Source organism: Megalobrama amblycephala, linkage group LG13 (genome assembly GCF_018812025.1).
Source record: "Megalobrama amblycephala isolate DHTTF-2021 linkage group LG13, ASM1881202v1, whole genome shotgun sequence".
Lineage (NCBI taxonomy): Eukaryota > Metazoa > Chordata > Actinopteri > Cypriniformes > Xenocyprididae > Megalobrama > Megalobrama amblycephala.
The window spans coordinates 37,618,979-37,637,860 of record NC_063056.1 but is presented as its reverse complement, the minus strand read 5'-3'; the positions used below and the strand labels follow the sequence as shown (position 1 = coordinate 37,637,860).

General features: G+C 36.7%; 1 protein-coding gene across 4 annotated transcripts in view; it reads right to left on the bottom strand.

The window, feature by feature from the left end:
• Nucleotides 1–18,882, bottom strand: part of cdk14 (cyclin-dependent kinase 14) — a 197,208-nt gene that overhangs the window by 62,774 nt on the left and 115,552 nt on the right. For all 4 annotated transcript variants that reach the window (XR_007179207.1, XM_048153943.1, XM_048153945.1 and 1 more), the window contains one exon: nt 8,941–9,034. Coding sequence is in view for 3 of the 4 variants with exons in the window: in XM_048153943.1 (XP_048009900.1) it covers nt 8,941–9,034 (94 nt within the window). In the remaining variant the exon portion in view is untranslated. The remainder of the gene's footprint in view (nt 1–8,940; nt 9,035–18,882) is intronic.

Below are 18,882 nucleotides of genomic sequence, written 5' to 3'. Positions count from 1 at the left end.
AAATCATTCTAATATGATGATTTGCTGCTCAATAAACATTTATGATTATTTTCAATGTTGAAAACAGTTGTGTACTTTTTTTTTCAGGATTCCTTGATGAATAGAAAGTTCAAAAGAACAGCATTTATCTGAAATACAAAGCTTCTGTAGCATTATACACTACCGTTCAAAAGTTTGGGGTCAGTAAGAATTTTTATTTTTATTTTTTTGAAAAGAAATTAAAGAAATGAATACTTATTTTATCAAAAGTGGCAGTAAAGACATTTATAATGTAACAAAAGATTAGATTTCAGATAAACACTGTTCTTTTGAACTTTCTATTCATCAAATAATCCTGAAAAAAAATATTGTACACAAATATTTTGTACAATTGTACACATTAAATGTTTCTTGAGCAGCAGATCAGCATATTAGAATGATTTCTGAAGGATCATGTGACACTGAAGACTGGAGTAATGATGCTGAAAATTCAGCTTTGATCACAGGAATAAATTACTTTGTGAAATATATTCAAATAGTACACAGTTATTTTAAATTGTAATAATATTTCACAATATTACTGTTTTTTACTGTATTTTTAATTAAATAAATGTAGCCTTGGTGAGCAGACGAAACTTCTTTTAAAAACATTAAAAATCTTAGTGGTTCCAAACTTTTGGACTGTACTGTATATATATATATATATATATATATATATATATATATATATATATATATATATATATATATATACACACACACACACACACACACTTACATTCATATGTCTATATATGATGACTTTATTGGCAATGTATTGACAAATTATTGACTATGTATTGAGCTGAATAATGACACTATTGTCTTCAGATTATTTCCATTGTATAAAGCAGTATAAAAATAAAGGTGACTTGACAAAAATGCAACAGCAGATGTGGTATTTTGTGAGACGTGGAGTGGACTCTTCCACACGGGTTGAACACTCTGTTGTTGTGAAGCTCTCAGAAGCAGAAGGAGGTGCAGATGTCGTTCAGCAGTGAGCCGAGGGGGTTACTGTACCGGCTGAACACGCCGAGCCCAATCTGCACCTCGCCGTGAGTGACGCCACATGTATTATGGATGGTGGGTGGAGGGGAGGGACGGGAGCCTTTGAAGTGTGAGTGGAGCGGGTGGAGAGAGATCATGGCTGCGGGAGCGAGTGGCAAGCGAGTGTTTTGCAGATCAGCGGGAGGCTGAGGGAAGACGTGCCGGCGCTGACAAACCACAGCACACGCTGACAGCAGCCATCAGGAGAACACGTCCTGATCCCCCACAAAACCTGAGAGAGCCGCACAAACCAGAGGAACTGATGAACATTTCTCATGTCTTCACTCACATCTTAACCTTTAGTGAAGATCAAGAGCCATTGGAGCATCATGGGAAAAGACTTGAGTTGGTGACTAACTACATTTGTTTTTACATGCTGTTTACTAGGACCTGTATCTGATACCACAATAAAGTCCCATTCACACCAAGAACGAGAACTTTGTTAGCATTTCATTTACACCGATGGACAATAACTATAATTAGGCAGGGCTCTACACTGCGAGCATTTCACTTGCATTTGCGACTGAAAATTATTGCGTGCGACTGGAGCACTAGTGCGACTGACCAGATCAGACCTGGTTCTATGGAGAGCCAGAGGTGCACCCTCAGTTAAAACTAATAACGGCATATTGGCCAAACAGATTTTGCAAACGCACCAGTGCGTATTTGTGTTTGTACTCTGGAGAGTGTGGCGAGAGAACGTGTTTGACCAATCATAGGTGCTCAAAACCCTGGAGTTTGGTTTGGTTGGAGTTATGCAAGATCGCGAATCCTCTCATTGTCACAAACAAAGTGTTGTGAATAAGACATTCATTGTGCAGTGAAGACAACTTCATTAATTATCACGAAAGTTTGTGAGATCGCGATAAAATGAGACAAGTGACAGCTTTTTAATGAAGCGAGTTTGAAAATCTAAAATTGATATTATACAACAATTCAATAAACATGAAGTTAATATTAAGTAACTTACATTTCAGATTTTGCTCTATTTCGTCAACGAAAATAGTTCCAAACAAAACCACAGCTGAACCGCTGCGCATCTCCGAGCAAACACAGCGGTGTTTCGTTTATGAATGAATCCGCGTTTTCAAACGAATCTAGTGAGTCAATGATTCAATGACCCATTCATAAAGACAGCCGCTTGCTTTGTTCCTGAATGAATCAACCGTTTGAATGATTCGATTGAATGAATGAATCAGAGTCAAAGACAGTGACTTGCCGCCCCCTACTGGTGGTTTTAGTTCCATTTTTAAAGTATCATTTCAGTTATTTAAATAATTTAATATTTATACATTCAAAACCGTCTATTTAAAACATTAATCTCAACATTGTTATCATGAATTTCAATGCATTTATACCACGTCTGAGCCTCATTAAAAAGTCTGTAAATATAGCTAAATGCCACCTCTATGCAGTGCAAAGATGTTGATACTGATTTTATTTGATTGGTAACTTATTCTTCCTGATTGTGTATTGTTACTCTAACTCAATTTATAAATATATACATTTTGACATAAAAGATGACAATAAGGTTAGAAAAATCCCTTACAAAGGTTAAAAAATGCCAGAGAAAGGAGTCAAATATTGCCTCATAATGGGAAGGTTAATTTCTGTCATTGATCAGAAGATGCTCCTAAATTTTTGACTGTGCTCCTAAAACAAAATGTAAGAGTAGAGTCCTGTTAGGGATGCACCATTAATGGAAATTAACCAAAAATCAAGCTTAAACCGATCTTGCTTATTGCATATTGTAACTATTTAAGGATTGTAACTTGACCAACTTTGGTTTCTTTGAATAAAATCTGCAGGTAAACGAGTGGCTGGACTTGCTGTCAATCACTCTTGAAATGTCAACGGCAGCGAAGTTGCTTCCTCTTTGTCCTTTCCCTAGCGGTCCCGCTGGGCAGAAGGTCACCACATGCCCTCGACCAGCTAAAACAACGACCACCCAGGCGCAGTAATTAATTTCCCCTGCCAGGGCGAAGCGGCTTCACTTTCAGAGATCAAATCTCAGGAGTGTCTGGACGCGAAGTTATGTAGGTCAACTCAACTCAACTCAGCTCTGTAGGGCTGAAAGACACATGCACCAACCCTAAAATGGTTCAAATGTTCTGTTGGGTCATGAGGAAAAGGCTGATGGTGGACATCAGTGAATAAAGTTTCACAGTGTCTCCTTAACACTGTTAACTAGCTGATTATCATGTCAAAGCTATAATGCCTAAAGCTATAAAACACTCCGCAAATCCTCTTGAATGGGTCAAACTAGTGGAAATGGATGGACTAGCACAGTAAATTCACTTTTTGTCTGAATTGAAATGAACTTCAAATGACTGATGAAATGATCTGTGAGTTGTTAGTTAATAAATAAATTAAAAGTGCTCCAATGTGGCTCATCAATACATTTGAATTATTTACTGGATTAGATGAGCAATGATTCAAAAATCCATAAACACTGAGTTTTAAAGGGGTCCTTGATTTTGATTTCAAAACTTTAAAAATTGAAAAGTGTGTAATGTTGCTGTTTCAGCATAAACAACATCGTCGAAGTTACGACGCTCAAAGTTCAATGCAAAGGGAGATATTTTCTTTTACAGAAATCGCTTTTTTAAGGATTACAACAAACGGCTGGTAGGGACTACAACGAGATTCTTCCTGGGTTGGGAACATCACTAACCCCCAAATTTACATAAACCCCGCCCCCGAGAGCATGCAACAAAGGGGGTGAGGCCATGTTGGGCTGCTTTAGAGAAGAGGAAGAGTTGTTGTAGTAGAGTGTTGTTGTCATGCTGTCATTTTACGCCGGACTGCTTCACAAACGAGGGTCAATTCAACGCTGAATTTGCACAAAAGATGAACATGACGGCACGTGCTAGTGGATGAGTTGAATCAACTCCACAGCAACTACATAAATTTATCCACTAACCGTTCAGAAACGTCCAGTTTCATTCTAAAAGTTGTAACTTCTTCCTGAGTCTCTCCATCAGTGTCGACTCCGGTTTGAACAATGTAAGGCTGAACACCGTTACTGACAATCCTCATTTTGGCTGCGTGAGATTCTCCAGTTTTGTTGTTGCTGAGCAACCGAAGCGTGAGCTGTTAAAGCTCCGCCCTCTTCTGGAAAGCGGACTGAGAGCAGCAGCTCATTTGCATTTGAAGGGACACACACAAAAATAGTGTGTTTTTGCTCACACCCAAATAGGGGCAAATTTGACAAGCTTTAATAAATGATCTGTGGGGTATTTTGAGCTGAAGCTTCACAGACACATTCTGGAGACACCAGAGACTTATATTACATCTTGTAAAAGGGGCATTATATTCCTTTAACAAGGAAAACTGGTGGGGAAACAAATGAAAAAAATTTAAAAATCAGACTCATATTTATCAAACACCGTTCTTGACTGTGAACTTTAATCAATGTCTATTCTGGTCACAACTAATAATAATAAGTCAAAAAATGCTCTGCAAATCATCTTCAATGACTCAAACTAGTGGAAATGGACAGACTAATTAATCAATGTCTATTCTGGTAATAATAAAAATAGCTCTAACAAATAAAACAAAAAGACTAATTGGAGTAAAGCATCAGTCAAGTCTCAATCTTCAATCTGTGTGATTTTGCATGTACTGTATGTAAATGTGTGATCCATCGTCCTGTAATGAGAAGAGACAGTTTAATTCTAATGTCAAACCGACTCCGATGAACAGTTCACTATAATGGCAGCGCATGTGAGAGATGTTCATGTGATTGTGTGGTGTGTTCGCTGCAGATAGACCTGTCCATATTCATACGGTGCAAAGGAACACGGGTAATCTCCTGCTGGCTGACAGCTAGTTAAACACGGCCAGTCCAGCCTGCCTTATTTAATATATCACACACACTTACAGAAGAAACTACCTGCTTCCCACTCACACACGAAAAATGAAGGATCCAATATAAAATGAGCACAAATAAATCTAAAAATCTACAACAAAATATTTAACTATGTATAGTAAAAACTGTATTACATAAAAAACGGAATCATTTCCCCAAAAAAATGAGAATTATGTAAAAAATTGAAATAATTAAGATTTTCTATTGTTTATTATGATCACCAAGGGTGCATTTATTTGATGAAAAATACAGTAAAAACAGTAATATTGTGAAATATTATTACAATTTTTCTTTTTGAATATATTTTAAAATAGAATTCATTCCTGTGATCAAAGCTGAATTTTCAGCATCATTACTCCAGTCTTCAGTGTCACATGATCCTTCAGAAATCATTCTAACATGATGATTTGCTGCTCAAGAAATATTTATTATTATTATTATCATTGTTGAAAACAGTTGTGCTGCTATTTTTGTGGAAACCGTGATAAACTGCCATTCCAAAGGCAAAAAAAAAAAAAAAAGATCATTTAAAAAAAATAGAAATGAATAATTTTATTCAACAAGGAGTCAAGGATGCATTCAATTGATTCAAGTGACATTTATAATGTTATAAAAGATTTATGTTTCAAATCAATGCTGTTCTTTTGAACTTCTATTCATCAAAATAATCCTGAAAAAAATGTTTCCACAAAAATATTAAGCTGCAAAAACATTTTTCAACATTGATAATAATAAGAACCATTATTAATAATTGAGCACCAATAATAACTGAACAGCAAATCAGCATATTAGAATGATTAGAATGATGAAGACTAGAGTAATGATGCTGAAAATTCAGCTTTGATCACAGGAATAAATTACATTTTAAAATATATGCACATAGAAAACAGTTATTTTAAATTCTAATAATATTCCACCATATTATTGTTTTCACTTTATTTTTAATCAAATAAATGCAGCCAACTGAGAACTCAATTAAGACAAAAAGCATATTCTAGTTCTTCATCCTTACATCTTATACCCATCCCAACATAATCAAGTGTTCTGAGAGATTCAGCCACAATAAAGAGCAACACAAATATTCACATATCAGATTTGGCTCCTCTCACGCATGGCAGCTGTGCATGATGGGATTCCAAATGCATCACAAGCATGAAGTGGATAATTAACCTTGACTATCAGTGAGTTTATCTCTAGCTGAACACCGCCAAATAACGGTGAAATGAAACACGCAGGGTCTGAGTGCACAAACACAACAGTATCCAGCGATTCCTCAACTGCACCTCACTCCAAATACCAGCATTTCTCTCTGGAAGCAGAATGTCAATGAGAAGGTCAGAAGCGCTGGCTCCTCTTTTACTCATAAAGGAGTCTGGCCTTTGGAAGGCGGTAATGAAGAATAATCTCTGAAAGAAGGGTTAGATATGATGCTGGCCAGACTGACAGGAAGGAGGAATGTGAAAAAAAGGGAGGAATGAAAATGTCAGTGTCAGAGAACAGTTATGAGCCAACGATCGAGCTGCCAGACTCCCTCCATATTTATCAAGCGCCCACCTGACAAAGAGAAAACAAACAAAAAGCACCAGCCAACACCTAATTAGATGAAAGGGGGGATCGTGACGGGTCCAAATAAACCATCAGCATTTCTGAACAAAGACGTCCTTCATTCAAGGTCAGAACTTCTAGACCTCTGCTTTGGTTTGTGCTCTGCTTCACAAAGGTATTAAATGAATGCAAAAAAGAAAACACCCTCAATTCATTACTGTCTGGCACCAAAATTTGATATTTTTCATACATGTTCTATATGCAAAAGAACCATCACATTGTCATGTTGAAACAACAAATGAAAGTAACGTTACACTAAACAATCTCAATCTATATTTATTGCACAACATTGACCAAATACACAATAATGAAATGTTTGTCTGATGATTAAATGCATTTGCCATGTATTTCACTTCCCTAACGTGATGCGTTTCTGAGTGAATGAAGAGAATATTCATGTAGGGCTGGACTTTGTACACTAGGAAATTATTAGGGCCTGAGCACCGATGAATTGCTCCATTTCTTATTATTCTTCTCCGAAATTAATCACATTTTTGAGGGCTGAAACATGCTTGAAAACTCATGAAACTTTGCACACGTGTCAGAAGTGGTAAAAAATGTACGTCTGATATGGGTTTCAGAATTAGGTGTGGCAAAATGGCCACCAACAAAATTTCAACGAAGTGCCTCTCACGCTACATTTCACGTACAAGTATGAAATTCGGTAGACACGTGTAACAGCCCAATCCCTACAAAAAAGTTTCCTGGAGCAAAAACTGAAAACCAACAGGAAGTCAGATATTTTTAATTTTCTTTGCAAAATTTGGGCAGTTTTTGCCTTTCCCAGATGTTCTTTAACGAACTCCTCCTAGAGCTTTGATCAGATCAACATCATATTTGGTCAGTCTATTCTAAACCTTTGCATTGTTATATTGTGAAGACCTTGAGTTTTCGTTGAAGGGCATGTCCATGTGACAAAGTTCGATGTTTCGTCATGAAACACGAAGTTGTTGTAACTCGGGCATGCAATGTTCGATCTGCCCTAAACTTAACATGTTTTATTAGTCCTGGCCTGAAGACATCTACATGCCAATATTCAGTTACAATCATAGCGCCACCTGCTGGCAAAAGGAAATGGCATGCTTTAAATGGTAATTCACTCCCAGAAACACGTTAAATTATGCAACACTTGGCTAAGTATGTGATTAACGCCACGAAACAGGAAGTTGTTGTATCTCAGGCATGCAATGTCCGATCTGCCCTAAACTTAACATGTTTTATTAGTCCTGGCCTGAAGACATCTACATGCCAATATACAGTTACAGTCATAGCGCCACCTGCTGGCAAAAGGAAATGGCATGCTTTAAATGGTAATTCACTCCCAGAAACACATTTAAATATGCCATGAAGTTCCAAACACGTTAAATTATGCAACACTTGGCTAAGTATGTGATTAACGCCACGAAACAGGAAGTTGTTGTATTTCAGGCATACAATGTCCAATCTGCTCCAAAGTTCACATGTTTGATAATAGTCCTAGCCTGAAGACATCTACATGCCAATATTCAGTTATAGTCAAAGCACCACCTGCTGGCAGCAGGAAGTGTGGCAAGTAAAAATGACTTTGCCATATTTCTCCTATATTTACCCGCTTAAATGCATGTCGCCCACTGTTCACTGTTTTCCGGGTGTCAGGGCCCTTTCAATCGCAGACTTTGAAGGATGCAGCCTCTGAATTGGGACACAGCTAGTATTTTGTCATTATATAACTAGAGACTACTTTCAAAAATGTAAAAATGTTGGTATACTGTTCCCAAAAATTAACTAACACTAAAGCGCCACTGATTCTATTTTGGTTTTTCATTCAAAAAATATCAGCAAACAGGTTTGGAACGACATAAGGGTGAGTAAATAATGTTAGAATTTACTTTTTCAGGTAAACCTTTAGTGTGTCGTCCTGTAGACTCAAACAAAAGAGACTCTGATGTGTCTTTGTTTTCACTCACATGAGCAGACGGCTGCTGAATTTCTCTGCGGCGGGTCGATCTGTAGAGCCAGTTTTCCCTCGTTCTGTCATTCCCCTGTGTAAATATGTTTGGCCGCTGACCCTCATGGCCTACGGGCGTCTGTGTTACCCATGAACCCCTGGCCTCCCGCTCTATTCATCTCAGTAATTGTCTGTATGAATTATTTACCTGACTCGGAGGGTGAATATGAATTTAGTGTGTCTAACCATTACTCTCTGGTTCAATTATCAGAGTGGGACATTATGGGAAATGACAGTAGAAATGATTACAGAATTCATGAGATGTAAAATGCATGACCTCCTAGAGTTTGTATATGGGTGTACATACATCTATCATGCCATATCTTTGTATTCATAGACCATTTTTCTTCAGCCAGCACCCGAGGCACTGCACAGAGAGAAAAGCAGAACGGAGACAAAAGGAGACACTTACCAGGAATATCCTCTCCAGCTGATCCTGAATGTCCTTCATGCCCGGGAATGCCGCCACTCCCTGGATCATTTCCACGAAGATGCATCCGACACCCCTGTAAAACAAACATCATTGACACTATGCCTTATAAAAATAACCTTCAGAAAGTGAAACAGGGCCCCGTTTACACCTGGTATTAAGATGTTTTTTGGCTGACTGGATCACAAGTAGACGAGGGAGACACATTCCCATTTACACCTGGGGCCAGACTTACTAACAGCTTGTGCCAGCATTAAAAAAAAATACTGTTAGGATTTACTAAAGACATGCAGTGTAAAATTAGCAATAAAAAGGCAATGACACAGTTACTTTTTGTGGCTGATCTTATTGCATATGCATTTGTAGGAGTTTCCCTTTCAGACGCAAAATTTATGGGAGGAGAGTATTTAAATGAAATATGCGAGGTGAATTACTAAGGTTTGCGCTAGTCAATTTACTGGTATTTGTGCCATTATTTACCAACCAAAAAAAGCATGTCTTAAACCAGATGCTAATTTGCGTTGCTCTTGGTAGATTGCATTGGTCATTATAGAAATGATACGACTGCATCTGTGTATTTTAAATCAAAAAAAGCGCAGAAAGTTCTGTGCGTGATCTACTGAACACACACTGAATTCCCATAATGTTTACAAGTTAGGTCAGTAGGCATAGAGTAAGCGGTCTTTTGTGGCTGTTCGAACACATTTGACCACATGAGCATCTACACTACCAAAAGCAATCCAGTTTTTGATAACCTCTGGAAGAGGTCGAAAGTGGTCAAGCTGATAACGTTTTTGATCCCGTTTACAGCTGTATTTAGCACCATCCACTTGTAATCCGATTGCCGAAAACTCTTCTTAATACAACAAGGCCTGGGACTGGACCAGGTTTGTGCATAAATATCAGAATCAAAAAGGTCAGAGAAGATTAATGAGGAGGAACATGGCAAGAAGAGGCTGGAAACATCTGAGGTAACAGAAATGATCTTGATTGTTGTGTTACACTACAGTAATGGTATGTAAAGATTTATGTGTCTCAGTGAGATTAAACCTTCAGAACAAGAGTTTAAATCAAAGATTCAGACACTTTTTTTGTCAGCCGAAACCTTTTGAGATAAAATATTAACTTGAAGTTAATATTTCAATAATTTCACGATTCTCTGATGTCGGTTACATGGCAAACAGCTAAATTAATCAACTATTTTATCTTTTTAGTAAATGTATTATTTATTTTGTTTTTTAATTTGGCATTTTTATGATTTAATTAATTATTTGTTTCTCATCAGCTCATAAATCCCTGCAGTTCCCTTGTGAAGCCAAGTTTGGTTTAGAGGATCGTGTATGAGTGCAAAGAAAGAGAAAGAGAGAGAAAGAGAGAAAGAAAGAAATAGAGAAAGAAAGAAAAAAAGAAAAAAGAACGAACGAACGAACAGACGAAAGAAAAAGAACGAACAGACGAAAGAAAGAATGAAAGAAAGAAACAAACGAATGAACGAAATAAAGAAAAAGAAAGAAAGGAAAACAAAAGATAAAGAACAAACAGATGAAAGAAAGAAGGAAAGAAAGAGAAAAAATGAACAAACGAACAAAAGAAAGAAAGAACGGAAGAAAGAGAAACGAACAAACAAACGAAAGAAAGAAAAAAGAAATAGAACGAACAGACGAAAGAAAGAACTAAAGAAAGAGAAATGAACAAACAAAGAAAAAACAAAGAAAAACAGACGAAAGAAAGAATGAAAGAAACAAACAAACGAATGAACGAAATAAAGAAAAAGAAAGAGAGAAAGAAAGAAAGAAAAACTAAGATAAAGAACGACCAAAAGAAAGAAGGAAAGAAAGAGAAACGAACAAACAAAGAAAAAACAAAGAAAGAACAGATGAAAGAAAGAAAGAAACAAATGAATGAACGAACAAACAAAAGAAAGAACAAAGAAAGAACAGACGAAAGAAAGAATGAAAGAAAGAAACAAACGAATGAACGAAATAAAGAAAAAGAAAGAGAGAAAGAAAGAAATAAAGAAAAACTAAGATAAAGAACGAACAAAAGAAAGAAAGGAAAGAAAGAGAAACGAACAAAGAAAAACAAAGAAAGAACAGATGAAAGAAAGAATGAAAGAAAGAAACAAACGAATGAACGAACAAACAAAAGAAAGAAGAGAGAACAGACGAAAGAAAGAACTAAAGAAAGAGAAATGGACAAACAAAGAAAAAACAAAGAAAAACAGACGAAAGAAAGAATGAAAGAAAGAAACAAACGAATGAACGAACAAACAAAAGAAAGAACAAAGAAAGAAAGAATGAAAGAAAAAAATGAATGAACAAACAAAAGAAAGAACAAAAAGAAAGAAAGAAAGAAAGAAAGAGTAAGAAAGAACCAACAGATGAAATAAAGAAGGAATGAAAGAGAAAAAATTAACAAACGAACAAAAGAAAGAAAGAACGGAAGAAAGAGAAACGAACAAACAAAGAAAAAACAAAGAAAGAACAGACAAAAGAAACAAACAAACAAACAAACGAATGAACGAACAGATGAAAGAAAGAACTAAAGAAAGAGAAATGAACAAAGAAAAAAAGAACAGATGAAAGAAAGAATGAAAGAAAGAAACAAACGAATGAACGAACAAACAAAAGAAAGAACAGACGAAAGAAAGAACTAAAGAAAGAGAAATGAACAAAGAAAAAAGAAAGAACAGACGAAAGAAAGAAAGAAAGAAACAAACAAACAAACAAACAAACAAATGAACGAACAAACAAAAGAAAGAACAAAGAAAGAACAGACGAAAGAAAGAATGAAAGAAAGAAAAATGAACAAACAAACAAAAGAAAGAAAGAAAGAAAGAAAGAAAGAAAGAAAGAAAGAAAGAAAGAGAACTAAAAACAGAACAAAAAAAGATAAAGCTGAGAGCAGTGGACAAAATCATTTTGGTGAAAAAATCAATCAATATTTGACTGTATTGTGATTATAATTATTATAAGAGTTGTTCCTATTTGGCCAATAGGATGTCTGATCTTGTTTACCAACATTTGAGTGAATTTTGCTGTAGCCCCTCACTGCAGAACACACGAGAACCAGTAAAAAAAAATGACACTAACTTAGTGGTCATCTCTCATGTTAAATAGCATTATGATAAAGCAGCATTATATCAGACATCAGTCATCCTGCTATTGACTATATTATTTTATACTAGGATAATGTAACATGCTGAGCTTTAAATAGTGTGTATATGTGTGCATGTGTAGATATTCTGTAAGGCCATGAGAGGCAGTGAGCGTGTAGCTCATGCTGGTGTGTTTCAGTGGCTGTCGGGCTCCATTCGTCAGCGTGCAATCGTTTCCTGACACTTTCTAGCCCGATGCACCCGGCCGCGTTCTTCTCCGACAGAGACTGGGAAAGAGACACACAAACCAAACTCGCCAGCAGTGAGATGTAAAACTCGACTGGCCTTTTCAGAATCAGTCCATCCGTCTCTGGTCCAGTCAGACCCCCCATCTCAACACACCCAGGTTTAAAACGTGGATGTGACATCAATTTTTCTTGAGCGGCTCGAGCTGACTGGCAGGTGGCTGATAAGATGTCAGCTTATAGACGTGATGCCTCGCAGTCGGGCAGAGACAACCTCATGCTAATCCCCATCCTGACTGATGCATTACTGCAGCCGCGACATGAACGTGTGACAGGAAAAACCTCCCACACATGCGCGTCTACCTGCAGCCATGTGGAAAAGTGCCCTTCTGATCGGACCACCTGCTCCCAGTTTCCCTCTCTTAATTGCCAGCGGTGGCTGCAGCTGCGGTCCAGAGAGCGGCTCTGGTCACGGCTCATTTCTCAGGACAGCGGCTCCTCCCACCTCTTTAGATCGGCAAACACTCGGACTAGCACCGAAAATACAGGCCCATTAATCCAAATCTTTATTTAACCCCTTACCATACAAACCCTATTTTGGCAAGTGGGGCATCAATGACATATCCAAAATTAAAAGGTTGCTGCTCATGAGTCATTCTGGATAGACACAAAATCAACATATATTTAGAAAGCTGACAGTTGAATTACTCAGACTGTTAGTAAAGGATTAGTTCACTTCAGAATTAAAATTTCCTGATAATTTACTCACCCCCATGTCATCCAAGATGTTCATGTCTTTCTTTCTTCAGTCGAAAAGAAATGAAGGTTTTTCAGGAAAACATTCCAGGATTTTTCTCCATATAGTGGACTTCAACAGTTACCAATAGGTTGAAGGTCCAAATGTCAGTTTCAGTGCAGCTTCAAAGAGCTCTACATGATCCCAGACGAGGAATAAGAGTCTTATCTAGAGAAACAATCTGTCGTTTTCTAAAAAAAATAATAAAAATTGGTATACTTTTTAACCACAAATGCTCATCTTGCACTGTTCTGTGATGTGTCACGCATTACGTAACCATGTTGGAAAGGTCACGTGTGACGTAAGCGGATCAATCCAGTATCTGTAAAGCGAACGTGCAAAGACTAAGTCAGACGGACTTTACAAAAAAAAGGTAAAACAACGATGTTGGGCGATTTTGAAAATGAGAAGGAGTTTTTTGCCCTACCGTGGTACTTTCACTTACATCACACAAGCATTTGTGGTTAAAATGTCTAAAAAAGTCAAAAAAATTTTTATTTTTTTTTTAGAAAATGGCCGATCGTTTTGCTAGATAAGACTCTTATTCCTCGTCTGGGATCATGTAGAGCTCTTTGAAGCTGCACTGAAACTGTAATTTGGACCTTCAACCCGTTGGTAACTGTTGAAGTCACTATATGGAGAAAAATCCTGGAATGTTTTCCTCAAAAACCTTCATTTCTTTTTGACTGAAGAAAGAAAGACATAAACATCTTGGATGACATGGGGGTGAGTAAATTATCAGGAAATTGTGAATTCTGAAGTGAACTAATCCTTTAAAGTGAAGCCACAAATGTGGTCATGCTTCACTTCAAATCTGAGGATGATATCTCTAAAACTATGCATCTTATGAAACATTTTCTAAGACCATGTCATGTGTATTTTTAGAGAAGGCTAATAAAAATGCTAATGAAATGATTTATGGCACCTATAACTCCCCTGCACTCTAATGTCTGGCACGGAGAACAGCCCCATCCACGATTCTATTGTTCTCTCTTGAGTTTTATCATAAACAGCGGTCAATTATTGAAGCTGGAGCCTTTAATCTTTCTAATGATACACAGTTTGTCCATATGACGTTAAGAATGTGACTGTAATGTGCACTGAATGTTAAACGACTATATTCTGAGGCTGTCGGCGATGTGGTGACGGTAAAGGTGTTAAGGCAAAACCCCCGTTTTGTTTGTTTGTTTGTTTTTCAGCTGTTTAGCTTTTCATAATGTGTTGTTTCAGACTTGTGGAAAGATACATCCACATTTACGTGTTTAGTTTATTGCACTTTATCTATGTGCATCTGTAGATTTCAGAGACAATACAGTTGATAGATTTCAACACTGCTTCATGAAGCTTCGAAGCTTTACGAATCTTTTGTTTTGAATCAGTGGTTCGGAGCACGCATCAAACTGCCAAAGTCACGTAAACTATTGAAATTTCGAAACACTTATGACGTAACGCAGTGGTTCCCAAACTGGGGTACGTGAGGTGACAAAAGGGGGTACGCGAACAAAATGCTGAGTAGTTCATTTAATTCTACATTAAAATAATATTAAAATCGAGCACGTATTTCTAACTGCCAAAATGTCGTAAATTTAATCAAATTACCTCATCATTTGCAGTCAAAAATGACTGTATCCACACAAGCAGAATGCATATGATAGATTGCTAGATTGATAGAATCTGCTGCCTTAAATCGCGCTAAATTACTTTCGTTCTTGACAATGTACCTTTGTAAAAGTGGGGATTTAGCACTTACTCGCATGAAGAACAAATATAGACACAGATAATGGATTAATTTTCGATTTAAGACTCAAACTTTCTCCGGTACAAAAACATACCTTGTGTGAGTTCTTGTATTTAATGATGATAACGAGCAAGAATGCAATTGTTCCCAAATATCCACATGACTGCAAACGTGACATTATTATACAACAGGTCAAAAAACAAAACGTACATTTTAAACACAGTACTGTCAGTATTTACTCAATTTTGCAATAAAATAATAACGAAAACCACAGCAGAACTTCAACACACGTCTGTGTTTCGCGAACAATTCTGCAGCTTTGAACGAATTGTGATTCAATGATTCATTCACAGCCACTTTTTTTGATTACTGAATGAATGACTCGATGACTCACTCATAAAAACAGTGACTTGCTGCCACCTACTGGTGGTTTTAGTTTAATATTTAAAAGTTTTACTTAGTTTTACCATCATTGCATATTTCTCTATTGAACATTTTTATTTAAAACATTATTTATTTTATAAAGTTATTCATAAAGGTAAAAAAAAATGCACTGGAAAATCAATTTAGGGGGCAAATATTGTCCCTTAATGGTAAAGGTGTGACTGCAGTCGAAGTGGAAGAGAGGGGGTACGCAGAAGGATGGTAATGCCTTCAGGGGGTACTCCATGCTAAAAAGTTTGGGAACCACAGACGTAACGAATCCTCGTTTACTGAAATCATGTGATTTTGGCACTCTGAATCACTGATTTGAAAACAAAAGATTCGTAAAGCTTTGAAGCTTCATGAAGCAGTGTTTTGAAATCGCCAATCACTAGATATTGTTGAATAAAGTCGTTTTTTTTTTTTTTTTTTTTTTTTTGGTGCACAAAAAGTATTCTTGACGCTTCATAACATTAAGGTTGAACCACTGTAGTCACATGACCTGTTTTAAATATGTATTTTCTGGAACACTGAAAGTGTTAATTATCTTGCTGGCAATGGAGGCCTCACTGAGCCATCATTTTTCATCAAAAATATCTTAATTTGTGTTCTGAAGATGAACGAAGGTCTTACGGGTGTAGAACGACATGAGGGTGAGTAATTAATTACAGAATTTTCATTTTTGGGTGAACTAAACCTTTAACTGTAATATGTCAGACAAGAATTTTGAACCTGGCTTTATACAATGTTCAGATTTCTGTTCCGGAAATGTATGCAAAGGTGTGCATTTTTAAGTGTATAATGCCTCATTTGCATATTCAAACATAACATTAAAACACAAAATGGAATGTCTTGATATACTATAATTAACTAATTAGGAAAAGTATCATAATATCTATTAGTTAACATTATTCACCTCTGGTGTCTTCCCTTAGAGTTATTTACATGCAAAATAGGAAGCTGAGTTTTAAATTAAGGCTCGATTCTTGCCTTATTTGAATATGATTTATGATTTTAATTCCTTATGCAAATTTTGACATATGACAGATTTTATCCAGGACCATATCCGTGCATATCCATGTTAAGTTTCATTACATTATTGATTATTATTCTAGAGTTATCATGCTCTCAGTAGCACGAGACTGAAATTGCAAATCCACATAATTTCACACTTATTCAAGCTTTTCCCCCCTAAAATATAACTTATATTTCAGGATATAATTTAAACTCAATAACCAAGAAGATATCACTTTCACTGTCAAGATTACGTGACATTTTTGTGACATTTGAGTGACATTTTTCTCATCCACTTGCTGAGACACGAAAGCACGAGTGTGAAAGGTCTGCTGGACTGGGACGGAGCTGGTCCAATGCGGCACACACACACACACACACACACACACACACACACACACACACACACACACACACACACACACACACACACACACACACACACACACACACACACACACACACAGAGCCAAAAGTGTTTGGCTGTGATTCTAATGACTGTTGATTTGTGCAGCATCTGTGTAACTGCCACTCAAGAGAGGAAAACACTGCACACGCTCCACTGCTCTCAGCATCGATTCACAAACAGGGCAGAAGAGGTTATGAGGTTGACAGAGATAAGATGATAAGAAAAACAACAACTAAACAGTCTAGAGACACAAAGAGAAGTAGTAGAGACCTTCTGTGATGGAATAAAAAATGGAAAGAGCACAGGATATAGTTTTGAAAAAATACAAATATAATATCACAAAAACATGCAACTATCATCATATTTTAACAAATATAAAGATACACATAACATACAATATATAACACACACTCACCGGCCATATTATTAGGTACACCTGTTCAACTGCTTGTTACTAATAAGCCAATCACATGGTAGAAACTCAATGCATTTCGATCAAGATGAAGCTCAAACTGGGCATCAGATTGGGGAAGAAAGATGATTTAAGAGACTTTGAATGTGATATGGTTGTTGGTGCCCGATGGGCTGGTCTGAGTACTTCAGAAACTGATGATCTACTGGGATTTTCATACACAACCATCTCTAGGGTTTACAGAGAATGGATTGAAAAAAAAATAAAAAATCCAGTGAGCGGCAGTTCTGTGCATGAAAATGCCAGAGGTCAGAGGAGAATGGCCAGACTGGGACGAGCTGATAGAAAGGCAACAGTAACTCAAATCGTTACAGTCGAGGTCTGCAGAAGAGCTGAAGACACAACATGTCGAACCTTGAAGCAGATGAGCTACAGCAGCAGAAGACACACCGGATAAGAACAGCAAACTGAGGCTACAGTTCACACAGACACACCAAAACTGGACAGATTGGAAAAATGTTGCCCGGTCTGATGAGTCTCGATTTCTGCTGCAGCATTCAGATGATAGGCTCAGAATTTGGCGTAAACAATATGAAAGCATGGATCTGTCCTGCCTTGTATCAAGGGTTGAGGCTGCTGCTGGTGGTGTAATTGTGTGAGAGATATTTTCTTGGCACATTTTAGTACCAATTGAGCATCATTTAACCGCCTTTCTGAGTATTGTTGCAGACCATGTCCATCTCTTTATGACCACAGCGTGTCCATCTTCTGATGGCTTCTTCCAGCAGGATAACGCGCCATGTCACAAATCTCAAATCAAACCAGTTTCTTGAACATGACAATGAGTTCACTATACCTCCACAGTCACCTGATCTCAATCCAACAGAGCAGCTTTGGGATGTGGTGGAATGGGAGATTTGCATCACAGACTGCCAAAATCTCTGAGGAATGTTTCCATCACCTTGTTGAATCTATGCCATGAGGAAATTAGGCAGTTCTAAAGGGAAAAGGGGTCCAACCCAGTACTAGCAAGGTCTTAAAGTGGCCGGCGAGTGTATACAAATGCAATAACTAAACTAATCACAATATATTAACGTAAAAGTACAAACATAATATAAAAGTATAGAACTATCAGGATATTTTAAAATGTATATTTTGTATATATAAATGTATATCTTTTAAAAAGAGATGAGACGCCAACCAAAAAAGAAAGGAAAGAATAAAGAAAAGGAAAAATAGAATATGGGCTGCATGATATTTTGAAATAAAATCAATATTGTGATATGGCTCAGTGCCTCTGTCTAATACGGAAGAGGATTAGGGCCAAGCAATAATAAAAAAATAAATCCATCTCGAGATTAAAGTTGTTAAATTTCGAGAAAAAAGTCGAGATAAAATGTTGAGAATAAACTCATTAAATTACGAGAAAAAAATCGTTAAATTACGAATTTGTTCTCATAATTTAATGACTTTTTTCTCATAATTTAATGAGTTTATTCTCAACATTTTATCTCGACTTTTTTCTCGAAATTTAACGACTTTTTTCTCATAATTTAATGAATTTGTTCTCGTAATTTAATGAATTTGTTCTCGTAATTTAACGACTTTTTTCTCATAATTTAATGAGTTCATTCTCAACATTTTATCTCGACTTTTTTCTCGAAATTTAATGGCTTTTTTTCCTCATAATTTAATGAATTTGTTCTCATAATCTAACGACTTTTTTCTCGTAATTTAATGACTTTATTCTCATAATTTAATGAGTTTATTCTCTACATTTTATCTCGACT